The 12770-nt window shown below is 42.2% G+C and overlaps 1 protein-coding gene across 3 annotated transcripts in view; it reads right to left on the reverse strand.

Moving 5' to 3' along the window:
* pemt (phosphatidylethanolamine N-methyltransferase) overlaps positions 1-12770 on the reverse strand; it is a 114533-nt gene that overhangs the window by 56403 nt on the left and 45360 nt on the right. For all 3 annotated transcript variants that reach the window (XM_082965476.1, XM_082965477.1, NM_001141302.1), the window contains exon 3: positions 8066-8181. In XM_082965476.1, the coding sequence (XP_082821602.1) occupies positions 8066-8181 (116 nt within the window). The remainder of the gene's footprint in view (positions 1-8065; positions 8182-12770) is intronic.

Genomic DNA, 12770 nt, shown 5'->3' on the forward strand with positions numbered 1-12770 from the left:
GTATGTCATGATAAGCTGTAGACCACACTATTTACCAAGAGAGTTTTCATCTATATTCTTTGTAGATGTCTATTTACCACCACAAACCGATGCTGGCACTAAGACCGCACTCAATGAGCTGTATACGGCCACAAGCAAACAGGACGATGCTCATCAAGAGACGGCGCTCCTAGTGGCCGGGGACTTTAATGCAGGGAAACTTAAATCCATTTTAAATCATTTCTACCAGCATGTTAAATGTGCAACCAGAGGGAAAAATCTCAAGACCACCTTTACTCCACACACAGAGACTGGTACAAAGCTCTCCCTCGCCCTCCATTTGTCAAATCTGACCATAATTTTATCCTCCTGATTCCTGCTTACAAGCAAAATCTAAAGCAGGAAGCACCAGTGACTCAGTCAATAAGAAAGTGGTCAGATGAAGTAGATGCTAAGCTACAGGACTGTTTTGCTAACACAGACCGGAATATGTTCCGGGATTCTTCCGATGGCATTGAGGAGTACACCACATCAGTCACTGGCTTCAGCAATAAGTGCATCGATGACGTTGTCCCCACAGTGACTGTACGTACATACCCCAACCAGAAGCCATGGATTACAGGCAACATCTGCACCGAGCTAAAGGGTAGAGCTGCCACTTTCAAGGATCAGGACTCTAACCCAGAAGCTTATAAGATTTCCCGCTATGCCCTCCGACGAACCATCAAACAGGCAAAGCATCAATACAGGACTAAGATCAAGTCGTACTACACAGGCTCCGACGCTAGTCAGATGTGGCAGGGCTTGCAAACTATTACAGACTATTAAGGGAAGCACAGCCGCAAGCTGCCCAGTGACACGAGCCTACCAGATGAGCTAAATTACTTCTATGCTCGCTTCGAGGCAATTAACAATGAAGCATGCATGAGAGCATCAGCTGTTCCGGACGACTGTCATCACGCTCTCCGTAGCCGATGTGAGTAAGACCTATAAACAGGTCAACATTCACAAGGCCGCAGGGCCAGACGGATTTCCAGGATGTGTACTCCGAGCATGCACTGACCAACTGGCAAGTGTCTTCACTGACATTTTCAACCTCTCCCCCACTAAGCTAAGGACCCTGGGACTAAACACCTCCCTCTGCAACTGGATCCTGGACTTCCTGACGGGCCACCCCCCAGGTGGAATGCGTTGGTAACAATAAATCTGCCACGCTGATCCTCAACATGCAGGCCCCTCAGGGGTACGTGCTCAGTCCCCTCCTGTACTCCTTGTTCACTTATGACTGCATGGCCAGGCACGACTCCAACACCATCATTAAGTTTGCCGATGACAACAGTGGGAGGCCAGACACCGACAATGATGTGAAAGCCTATAGGGAGGAGGTCAAAGACCTAGCTGTGTGTTGCCAGGACAACAACCTCTCCCTCAACGTGATCAAGACAAAGGAGATTATGTGGACTAAAGGAAAAGGAGGACCGAGCACACCCCCATTCCCATAGCGGAGCAAGTTGAGAGCTTCAAGTTCCTTGGTGTCCACATCACCAACAAACTATCACGGTACAAACACACCAAGAAGGTCGTGAAGAGGGCACGACAAAGCCTATTCCCAATCAGGAGACTGAAAATATTTGGTATGGATCTCAGATCCTCAAAACGTTCTACAGCTGCACCATCGAGAGCATCCTGACTGGTTGCGTCACTCCCTGGTATGGCAACTGCTTGGCCTCCTACTGCAAGGCACTACAGAGGGTAGTGCGAACGGCCCAGTACATCACTGGGGTCAAGCTTCCTGCCATCCAGGACCTCTATACCAGGCAGTGTCAGAGAAAGGCCCTAAAAAAGGTCAATGACTCCAGCCACCCTAGTCATAGACTGTTTTCTCTGCTGCTGCATGGCAAGCGGTACCGGAGCGCCAAGTCTAGGTCCAAAAGACTTCTGAACAGCTTCTACCCACAAGCCATAAGACTCCTGAACAGCTAATCAACTGGCTACCCAGAAGATTTGCATTGCCCCCCCTCTTTTACGCTGCTGCTACTCTGTTTATTATCTATGAATAGTCACTTTGACTCTGTACCGGTACCCCCTGTATATAGCCTCGCTATTGTTATTTTACTGCTGCTCTTAAATTATTTGCTACTGTTATTTTTTTTAACTTATAACTGCATTGTTGGTTAAGGGCTTGTAAGTAAGCACTTCACTGGAAGTCTACACCTGTTTTATGCGGCGCATGTGACAAATACAATTTGATATTTGCATAAGTATTTAGGCCATTTCCTATGAGACACGAAATTGAGGTCTGATGCATCCCGTTTCCATTGATCATCATTATGATGTTTCTACAACTTGATTTTTTGTCCATCTGTGGTAAATTAAATTGATTGGACATGATTTGGAATGGCACACACCTGTCTATATAAGGTCCCAGAGTTGACAATGCATGTTAGAGCAAAAACCAAGCCATGAGGTCGAAGGCAGTGTCCGTAGAGCTCCGAGACAGGATTGTGTCAAGGCACAGATCTGGGGAAGGGTACTAAATAAATGTCTACAGCATTGAAGGTCCCCAAGAACACAGTGGCCTCAATCGTTCTTAAATGGAAGAAATTTGGAACCACCAAGACTCTTCCTAGAGTTGTCTGCCTGGCCAAACTGAGTATTCAGGGGAGAAGGGTCTTGGTCAGGGAGGTTACCAAGAAACCGATGGTCACTGACAGAGCTCCAGAGTTTGTCTGTGGAGATGAGAGACCATCTCTGCAGCACTCTACCAAACAGGCCTTTATGGTAGAGTGGCCAGACAGAAGCCACTCCTCCGTAAAAGGCACGACAGCCCACTTGGAGTTTGCCAAAAGGCACCCAAAGGACTCTCAGACCATGAGAAACAAGTTTCTTTGGGCTGATGATATCAAGATTGAACTCTTCGGCCTGAATGCCAAAGGTCACGCCTGGAGGAAACCTGGCACCATCCATACGGTGAAGCATGGTGGTGGCAGTATCATGCTGTGGGAAGGTTTTTCAGTGGCAGGGACTGGGACACTAGTCACGATCGAGGGAAAGATTAACGTAGCAAAGAACAGAGATGCTTGATGAAAACCTGCTCCAGACTGGGGCGAAGGTTCACCTTCCAACAGGACAATGAGCCTAAGCACACAGCCATGAAAACGCAGGAGTGGCTTCGGGACAAGTCTCAATGTCCTTGAGTGGCCCAGCCAGAGCCCGGACGTGAACCCAATCGAACATCTCTGGAGAGACCTAAAAATAGCTGTGCAGCAACGCTCCCCGTCCAACCTGACAGAGCTAGAGAAGCTCTGCAGAGAAGAGTGGGACAAACTCCAAACACTGCTGTGCCAAGCTTGTAGCGTCCTACCAAAGAGGACTCGAGGCTGTAATCGCTGCCAAAGGTGCTTCAACAAAGTACTGAGTAAAGGGTCTGAATACTTATTTAAATGTGATATTTCAGTAGTTTTTTATACATTTGCAAACATTTCTAAAAACCTGTTTTTGCTTTGTCATTGTGGGGTATTGTGTGTAGATTGATGAGGGGAAAAAAACGATGTAATCCATTTTAGAATAAGGCTGTAATGTAACGTGGTAAAAGTCAAGGGGTCTGAATTATTTCCGTATGCACTGTAAATGTTTATAAAAACTTGAGAGCACTCTGTTGCCAGTACAGCACAAAGGGTCTCTCATCCTCGTTTGAGCTTTTAGGGCTCATAAACGGGTGTAGATCTCTCTTTACAAGTCCTAATAATCCAGACACTTCCATTGAGTCATCATCAAGGGAGTCTAAATCAAGAGCTCGTAGAGAATTATAGTGCTGTTCATAGGCATTGATTCATTTTTTCACTTAGAAATGTCCTTGTTTTTGAAAGAAAAGGGCATTTTTTGTCCATTAAAATAACATCAAATTGATCAGAAATACAGTATAGACATTGGTAATGTTGTAAATGACTATTGTAGCTGGAAACGGCAGATATTTTATGGAGTATCTACATAGGCGTACAGAGGCCCATTATCAGCAACCATCACTCCTGTGTTCCAATGGCACGTTGTGTTAGCTAATCCAAGTTTCATAATCCAATCATTTTAGAAGGCTAATTGATCATTAGAAAACCCTTTTGCAATTATGTTAGCAGAGCTGAAAACGGTTGTTCTGATTAAAGAAGCAATAAAACTGGCCTTCTTAGACTAGTTGAGTATCTGGTGCATCAGTATTTGTGGGTTCAATTACAGGCTCAAAATGGCCAGAAACAAAGAACTTTCTTCTGAAACTCTTCAGTCTATTCTTGTTCTGAGAAATGAAGGCTATTCCATGCGAGAAATTGCCAAAAAAACTGAAGATCTCGTACAGCACTCTGTACTACTCCCTTCACAGAACAGCGCAAACTGGCTCTAACCAGAATAGAAAGAGGAGTGAGAGGCCCTGGTGCACAACTGAGCAAGAGGACAAGTACTTTAGAGTGTCTACTTTGCGAAACAGACGCCTCACAAGTCCTCAACTGGCAGCTTCATTAATTAGTACCCGCAAAACACCAGTCTCAACATCAACAGTGAAGAGATGACTCCGGGATGCTGGCCTTCTAGGCAGAGTTGCAAAGAAAATGCCATATCTCATACTGGGCAATAAAAATAAGATTAAGATGGGCAAAAGAACACAGACACTAGACAGAGGAACCTCTTCACTGTTGTAAATAGTAGTTTACAACATTAACAATGTCTACACTGTATTTGTTACTTTAATGGACATTTTTTTACATTTTCTTCCAAAAACAAGGACATTTCTAAGTGACCCCAAACTTTTGAACGGCAGTGTATTCCTATCTGATCCCTAAAGGTCAGAGGGAACAATCATTCACAAACGTCTTTATTAAAAATGCTAATTTATGAAGTTCTCCATGGCTCGGTTAGTGTTATTGTTGTTGACTGGTGCCCACAGGGAGGTGGTGACAAAATAGCTGTGGCGTTGTGGGCAAGAAGGACTGGCATGGCTTTTAGAAAATTAGCATGGCATTAATGCAATTATTCACAATCTTGTTGCGTGTGTGTGTGTGTGTGTGCATGCGTGCGTATGAGTGTTTATCTTCATATAAGCTGTGCATGTCCGTGGTGCTTGTGTGTGTACACAAACTAACTTTCTAACTCTAGGATACTCAGAGCTCAGACGCACAATGCTGCGACAGAAGGGTTTTGCCAGCGACAGACTAAGCCGTGAGGTGAGCTAGCGAGAGTGTGTGTATTGTGCAATTGAAGAGGTCAGGTCACGCTACTCTAACTTAAGGATTTAACCTGTTATGGCTAGGGGGCAGTATTTTCACGGCTGGATAAAAAACTTACCGATTTAATCTGGTTACTACTCCTGCCCAGTAACTAGAATATGCATATAATTATTGGCTTTGAATAGAAAACACTCCAAAGTTTCTAAAACTGTTTGAATGGTGTCTGAGTATAACAGAACTCAAATGGCAGGTCAAAACCTGAGAGATTCCTTTACAGGAAGTGGCCTGTCTGACCATTTCTTGAACTTCTTTGCCATCTCTATCTTTTACAAAGGATCTCTGCTCTAACGTGACACTTCGTACGTCTTCCATGGGCGCTCAGAGCCCGGGAAAAACCTGAATGTCGTCATCCCAGCCCCAGGCTGAAACACATTATCGCCTTTCTCAAGTGGCCGATCAAGGGACTGTGGGCTTAGGCGCGTGCCCTGGCTGCCCCCGTCTTTGTGATTTTTCCTCTGTTTGCCGAAAAGGAGATTCCCGGTCGGAATATTATCGCTTTTTTACGAGATAAATTGCATAAAAGTTGATTTTAAACAGCGGTTGACATGCTTCGAAGTACGGTAATGGAATATTTAGACATTTTTTGTCACGAATTGCGCCATGCGCACGACCCTGATTTACCATTTCGGATAGTGTCTGGGACGCACGAACAAAACGCCGCTATTCGGATATAACGATGGATTATTTTGGACCAAACCAACATTTGTTATTGAAGTAGCAGTCCTGGGAGTGCATTCTGACGAAGACAACAAAAGGTAATCAAACTTTTATAATAGTAAATCTGATATTGGTGAGTGCTAAACTTGCCGGGTGTCTAAATAGCTAGCCCGTGATGGCTGGGCTATGTACTTAGAATATTGCAAAATGTGCTTTCACCAAAAAGCTATTTTAAAATCGGACATATCGAGTGCATAGAGGAGTTCTGTATCTATAATTCTTAAAATAATTGTTATGCTTTTTGTGAACATTTATCGTGAGTAATTTAGTAAATTGTTAGCAAATTCCCCGGAAGTATGCTAGTTCTGAATGTCACATGCTAATGTAAAAAGCTGTTTTTTGATATAAATATGAACTTGATTGAACAAAACATGCATGTATTGTATAACATAATGTCCTAGGTGTGTCATCTGATGAAGATCATCAAAAGGTTAGTGCTGCATTTAGCTGTCTTCTGGGTTTTTGTGACATTATATGCTAGCTTGAAAAATGGGTGTCTGATTATTTCTGGCTTGGTACTCTGCTGATATAATCTAATGTTTTGCTTTCGCTGTAAAGCCTTTTTGAAATCGGACAGTGTGGTTAGATAAAGGAGAGTCTTGTCTTTAAAATGCTGTGAAATAGTCATATGTTTGAAAAATTGAAGTTTTTGTATTTTTGAGGAATTTGTAATTCGCGCCACGCCTATCATTGGATATTGGAGCAGGTGTTCCGCTAGCGGAACGTCTAGATGTAAGAGGTTAACACACTTGATGCACTACTCCATCTGTCAATCTGTTCATTCAGTACGTCAGAGGTGAAGGCAGGTTATAAATACAAGCACAAAAGCTGTGTTCACATCACTTCTACTCCCCACACCTCAGAGCTGTCATTATGTCTAAATGGGCTACCAGACAGGGAGAGATGGGAGGGTGGAGGCTGGAAATTGAAACTGTCAGATAAATTGGTGTTGGGTACTTTCTGAATACGTCTTTCAAAACCAGCTCTGCCTAACAGGATAAGGGGCACACCCTCCACCCGTACTCACCCCTCACGACCAAGTTAGTGCAAGGACAGTCTTGGGGTGGGAAAGCCATCCATTCCAAATTAGTGCAAGGACAGTCTTGGGGTGGGAAAGCCATCCATTCCAGGAAACTAGAAGTATTTAGTTTCACTAAGGTGTGAGGTAAAAATGGGTCTGTCTGTCTAAACTGATGGAGTAAGTCAGACAAGTAGCTCTCCATGAATGAAAAGTTACTCCTCACAAACACAAACAGGAAAATACCAGAAGCAGTAAATAAACTGTTGGTCATTCTGTCCAAATATGGAGAGGAGCTGAGAGGTCCATTCATTTCAATGAAAGTTGTATATTTTCCAAAGAGCATTTTCCACTTCAATCATAATGGCCAACTATGCGAATGATTTGGAAAAAGGGAATAGACAGTCACTTCTTGGGGAAACCCCTAAAAGTCTACACTTTGTGATAATACTATGTTTCATGTGATACTTGACAAAGATAGATATGGTATTAGCTATAACTTAAAATCACTTTGTCTTGGGAGCCACAGCCTTGAGCTACACTTGTACTCCAACATACTTCAGAAATATACAGTGATTTAGAACTCAAATGTGCATCACCACAACGGAAATTCTGCAGCTGTTAAAGGTCTACAGTACAAAAGGTTACTGTTGTACAGCCTTCAACCATAAGACTGACCAAAGAGTGGATTTGACACGACTGGTCACAGCGGAAATTGAAGTGCGAAGAGTGTGACGAAGGAGAAGGCTGTTTTTCCCTTCACTATCAGAGATAAATACAACATAACCTTGATCTACTACCACTCACACACACAAACGCAAGTAACCACCCCCTCCCGTCTTTAAAGTAAACAAGGAGGATAACAATCACCTGGAGGGAGGGAGAGAGAAAGCGAGCGAGCGCGCAGAGAGAGAGAGAGAGAGAGAGCAGAGAGAGAGCGCAGAGAGAGAGAGTGAGAGAGAGCAGCAGAGAGAGAGAGCAGAGAGAGAGAGCGCAGAGAGAGAGAGTGAGAGAGCAGCAGAGAGAGAGAGCGCAGAGAGAGAGAGCGAGAGAGAGCAGCAGAGAGATGGGCACCAACCTGTGGCTGCGGTAGACGTTGAGGAGGATGATGAGGGTGCCTAGGCAGTAGCAGGCCAGATAGGGACCCCCAAACAGTCTGGTCAGACCTCTCGTACGATGCTCCCAACGTGCCACCTGCAACACAAGTTTTATTTCATGAATAAAGTGCCTTTTTGGTTATGTAATATAACTAAATATGTAAAATAACTAAAATAACTATTTATTTCACTAAATTTCAACATTGTTATAAAAAGCATACGTTCAACCTCATAAAACATGTTTTCCCATCTCCAGAGTTTAAAAAACACGCTAGACCCAAACTGCTACAGACCTATATCTATCCTACCCTGTCTTTCTAAGGTCTTCGAAAGCCAAATTAACCTGTTAGGGCTAGGGGGCAGTATTGACACGGCCGGATAAAAAACGTACCCGATTTAATCTGGTTACTACTCCTGCCCAGTAACTACAATATGCATATAATTATTGGCTTTGGATAGAAAACACCCTAAAGTTTCCAAAACTGTTTGAATGGTGTCTGTGAGTATAACAGAACTCAAATGGCAGGCCAAAACCTGAGAAGATTCCATGCAGGAAGTGGCCTGTCTGAGAAGTTGTGTTTCATCTTGGCTCTTTTTATTGAAGACTGAGGATCTTTGCTCTAACGTGACACTTCCTACGGCTCCCATAGGCTCTCAGAGCCCGGGAAAAAGCTGAACGATATCGAGGCAGCCTCTGGCTGAAACACATTATCGCTTTTGGCCAGTGGCCGATCAGAGTACTATGGGCTTAGGCGTGTGCCCGAGTCGACCGAATGCTTTATTTTCTTTCGTCTGTTTACCTAAACGCAGATTCCCGGTCGGAATATTATCGCTTTATGAGAAAAATGGCATAAAAATTGATTTTAAACAGCGGTTGACATGCTTCGATGTACGGTAATGGAATATTTAGATTTTTTTTGTCACGAATTGCGCCATGCTCGTCACCCTTATTTACCCTTTCGGATAGTGTCTTGAACGCACGAACAAAACGCCGCTGTTTGGATATAACTATGGATTATTTTGAACCAAACCAACATTTGTTATTGAAGTAGAAGTCCTGGGAGTGCATTCTGACGAAGACAGCAAAGGTAATAACATTTTTCTTATAGTAAATATGACTTTTCTGAGTGCTAAATTTGCTGGGTGTCTAAATAGCCCGGCATCACAGGGCTAGCTATCTACTGAGAATATTGCAAAATGTGCTTTCACCGAAAAGCTATTTTAAAATCGGACATATCGAGTGCATAGAGGAGTTCTGTATCTATAATTCTTAAAATAATTGTTATGCTTTTTGTGAACGTTTATCGTGAGTAATTTAGTATATTCACCGGCAGTGTTCGGTGGGAATGCTAGTCACATGCTAGTCACATGCTAATGTAAAAAGCTGGTTTTTGATATAAATATGAACTTGATTGAACAAAACATGCATGTATTGTATAACATAATGTCCTAGGGTTGTCATCTGATGAAGATCATCAAAAGTTAGTGCTGCATTTAGCTGTGGTTTGGGTTTATGTGACATTATATGCTAGCTTGAAAAATGGGTGTCTGATTATTTCTGGCTGGGTACTCTGCTGACATAATCTAATGTTTTGCTTTCGTTGTAAAGCCTTTTTGAAATCGGACAGTGTGGTTAGATTAACGAGAGTCTTGTCTTTGAAATGGTGTAAAATAGTCATATGTTTGAAAAATTGAAGTTTTAGCATTTTTGAGGTTTTTGAATAATGCGCCACGGGATTACACTGGCTGTTACGTAGGTGGGACGATTTGGTGCCACCTACCCTAGAGAGGTTAACAAACAGATTACTGACCATTTTGAATCCCACCGTACCTTCTCCGCTATGCAATCTGGTTTCAGAGCTGGTCATGGGTGCACCTCAGCCACGCTCAAGGTCCTAAACGACATCATAACCGTCATCGATAAGAGGCTTTCGACTCTGTCAATCACCACATTCTTATTGGCAGACTCGACAGCCTTGGTTTCTCAAATGATTGCCTCGCCTGGTTTACCAACTACTTCTCAGATAGAGTTCAGTGTGTCAAATCGGAGGGCCTGTTGTCCGGACCTCTGGCAGTCTCTATGGGTGTGCCACAGGGTTCAATTCTCGGGCCGACTCTCTTCTCTGTATACATCAATGATGTTGCTCTTGCTGCTGGTGATTCTCTGATCCACCTCTACGCAGACGACACCATTCTGTATACTTCTGGCCCCTCTTTGGACACTGTGTTAACTAACCTCCAGATGAGCTTCAATGCCATACAACTCTCCTTCCGTGGCCTCCAACTGCTCTTAAACGCAGGTAAAACTAAATGTACGCTATTCAATCGATCACTGCCCGCACCTGCTCACCCGTCCAGCATCACTACTCTGGACGGTTCTGACTTAGAATACGTGGACAACTACAAATACCTGGGTGTCTGGTTAGACTGTAAACTCTCCTTCCAGACTCACATTAAGCATCTCCAATCCAAAATTAAATCTAGAATCGGCTTCCTATATCGCAACAAAGCATCCTTCACTCATGCTGCCAAACACACCCTCATAAAACTGACCATCCTACCGATCCTCGACTTCGGTGATGTCATCTATAAGATAGCCTCCAACACTCTACTCAACAAACTGGATGCAGTCTATCACAGTGCCATCTGTTTTGTCACCAAAGCCCCATACACTACCCACCATTGTGACCTGTACGCTCTCGTTGGTTGGCCCTCGCTTCATACTCGTCGCCAAACCCACTGGCTACAGGTTATCTACAAGTCTCTGCTAGGTAAAGCCCCGCCTTATTTCAGCTCACTGGTCACCATAGCAGCACCCGCTCGTAGCATGCGCTCCAGCAGGTATATCTCACTGGTCACCCCCAAACCCAATTGCTCCTTTGGCCGCCTCTCCTTCCAGTTCTCTGCTGCCAATGAATGGAACGAACTGCAAATATCTCTGAAGCTGGAGACTCATATCTCCCTCACTAGCTTTAAGCACCAGCAGTCAGAGCAGCTCACAGATCACTGCACATAGCCCATCTGTAAACAGCCATCTATCTACCTACCTCATCCCCATACTGTATTTATTTATTTATTTATTTATTTATTTATTTATCTATCTTGCTCCTTTGCACCCCAGTATCTCTACTTGCACATTCATCTTCTGCACATCTACCATTCCAGTGTTTAATTGCTATATTGTAATTACTTCGCCACCATGGCCTATTTATTGCCTTAACTTACCTCATTCGCACTCACTGTATATAGACTTTTTGTTTTCTTTTGTTCTACTGTATTATTGACTGTATGTTTTGTTTATTCCATGTGTAAGTCTGTGTTGTTGTATGTGTCGAATTGCTACGCTTTATCTTGGCCAGGTCGCAGTTGCAAATGAGAACTTGTTCTCAACTAGCCTACATGGTTAAATAAAGGACTTGTTCTCAACCAGTCTACCTGGTTAAATAAAGGACTTGTTCTCAACTAGCCTACCGTCAAAAAGGTGACAATTAAAGTGACTGCGTTGACCGTAAGAGGGTTGACAATGATTTCTTAATAAATCTGCCATGAATCCCCTTGTGACAGGGGGAAATGGAAGCTTGTTGTGTACAACAGGGAGTGGCAATTGAATGCAAGCTTAAAACATGTCTAGCCCATCTATGGGCAACAGGGTTGACGTGATGCTCGACAGTCAGTTTTCCACCACAGAACATTAAATAAATAAATAAATATCTTCAGAAATAACTTTGTCAAAGCAAAACAATAACTCGGGCTTAACAATTAAAGTACCTTCAGAAAGTATTGATACCCCTTGATTTATTCCGCATTTTGTTGTTATAGCCTGAATTCAAAAAGCTTCAACAAATTCTCACCCATCTGCACACAATACCCCATAATGACAAAATGAAAACATGTTTAGACATTTTTGCGAATTTATTTAAAATGAAATATAGAAATAACCCATTTATGTAAGTATTCCCACCACTAAGTCAATACATGTTAGAACATATTTTAAGTATATTTAAAATGACCTAAATTGGAACAATTTTAAATACATTTAATGCATTTAATGATAATTTTATTAGCATTTAAGTATATTACATTTTATTAGCATTTAAGTATATTAAATACATATAAAATGATCTTAATTGAGACACTTTTTTGTACTTAAGTTTATTCTTAGTATATTAGATAAAGAGCAAAACAAATATAATTTGAAATACAACTTAGAAATTAGAAATATACTAAAATTGTATTTGAATCAGAATTCCTGTATTTTCTTTACAGAAAAAGTGTATTTATAATGTGTTTCATGTATACTTCTACAAATACCACTTCTACTCATTAACCACATTAGCTACTGTATTGAGCCATGTAAAGGTTACCTTGATTGACCAAGGTATCTTCTCAGCCAATGTTAACATGCTATTTACAAAGCAGTTGTGGCTGGAGCAGCAATTTACAACTAAAACTTTAGAGATCTATGCACCATTGGGATTTCACACTTTAGTTGTTCACATACATTTTTGGTAATAAATGATCATTTCAAAAAAATGTGGAATGTATATGTAATTAAAAGTACTACATTATTCAGTTCTAAAATGAACATAAAAAGATTTTAACAAGCTAAATATGAGAAACAATATCATATTATAAATCAAAACTTCAACTGCAGAAAATGATGCTGGGGAATATGCCAATGTTTGT

The sequence above is a fragment of the Salmo salar genome, chromosome 19, assembly GCF_965601325.2.
Source record: "Salmo salar chromosome 19, fSalSal1, whole genome shotgun sequence".
Lineage (NCBI taxonomy): Eukaryota > Metazoa > Chordata > Actinopteri > Salmoniformes > Salmonidae > Salmo > Salmo salar.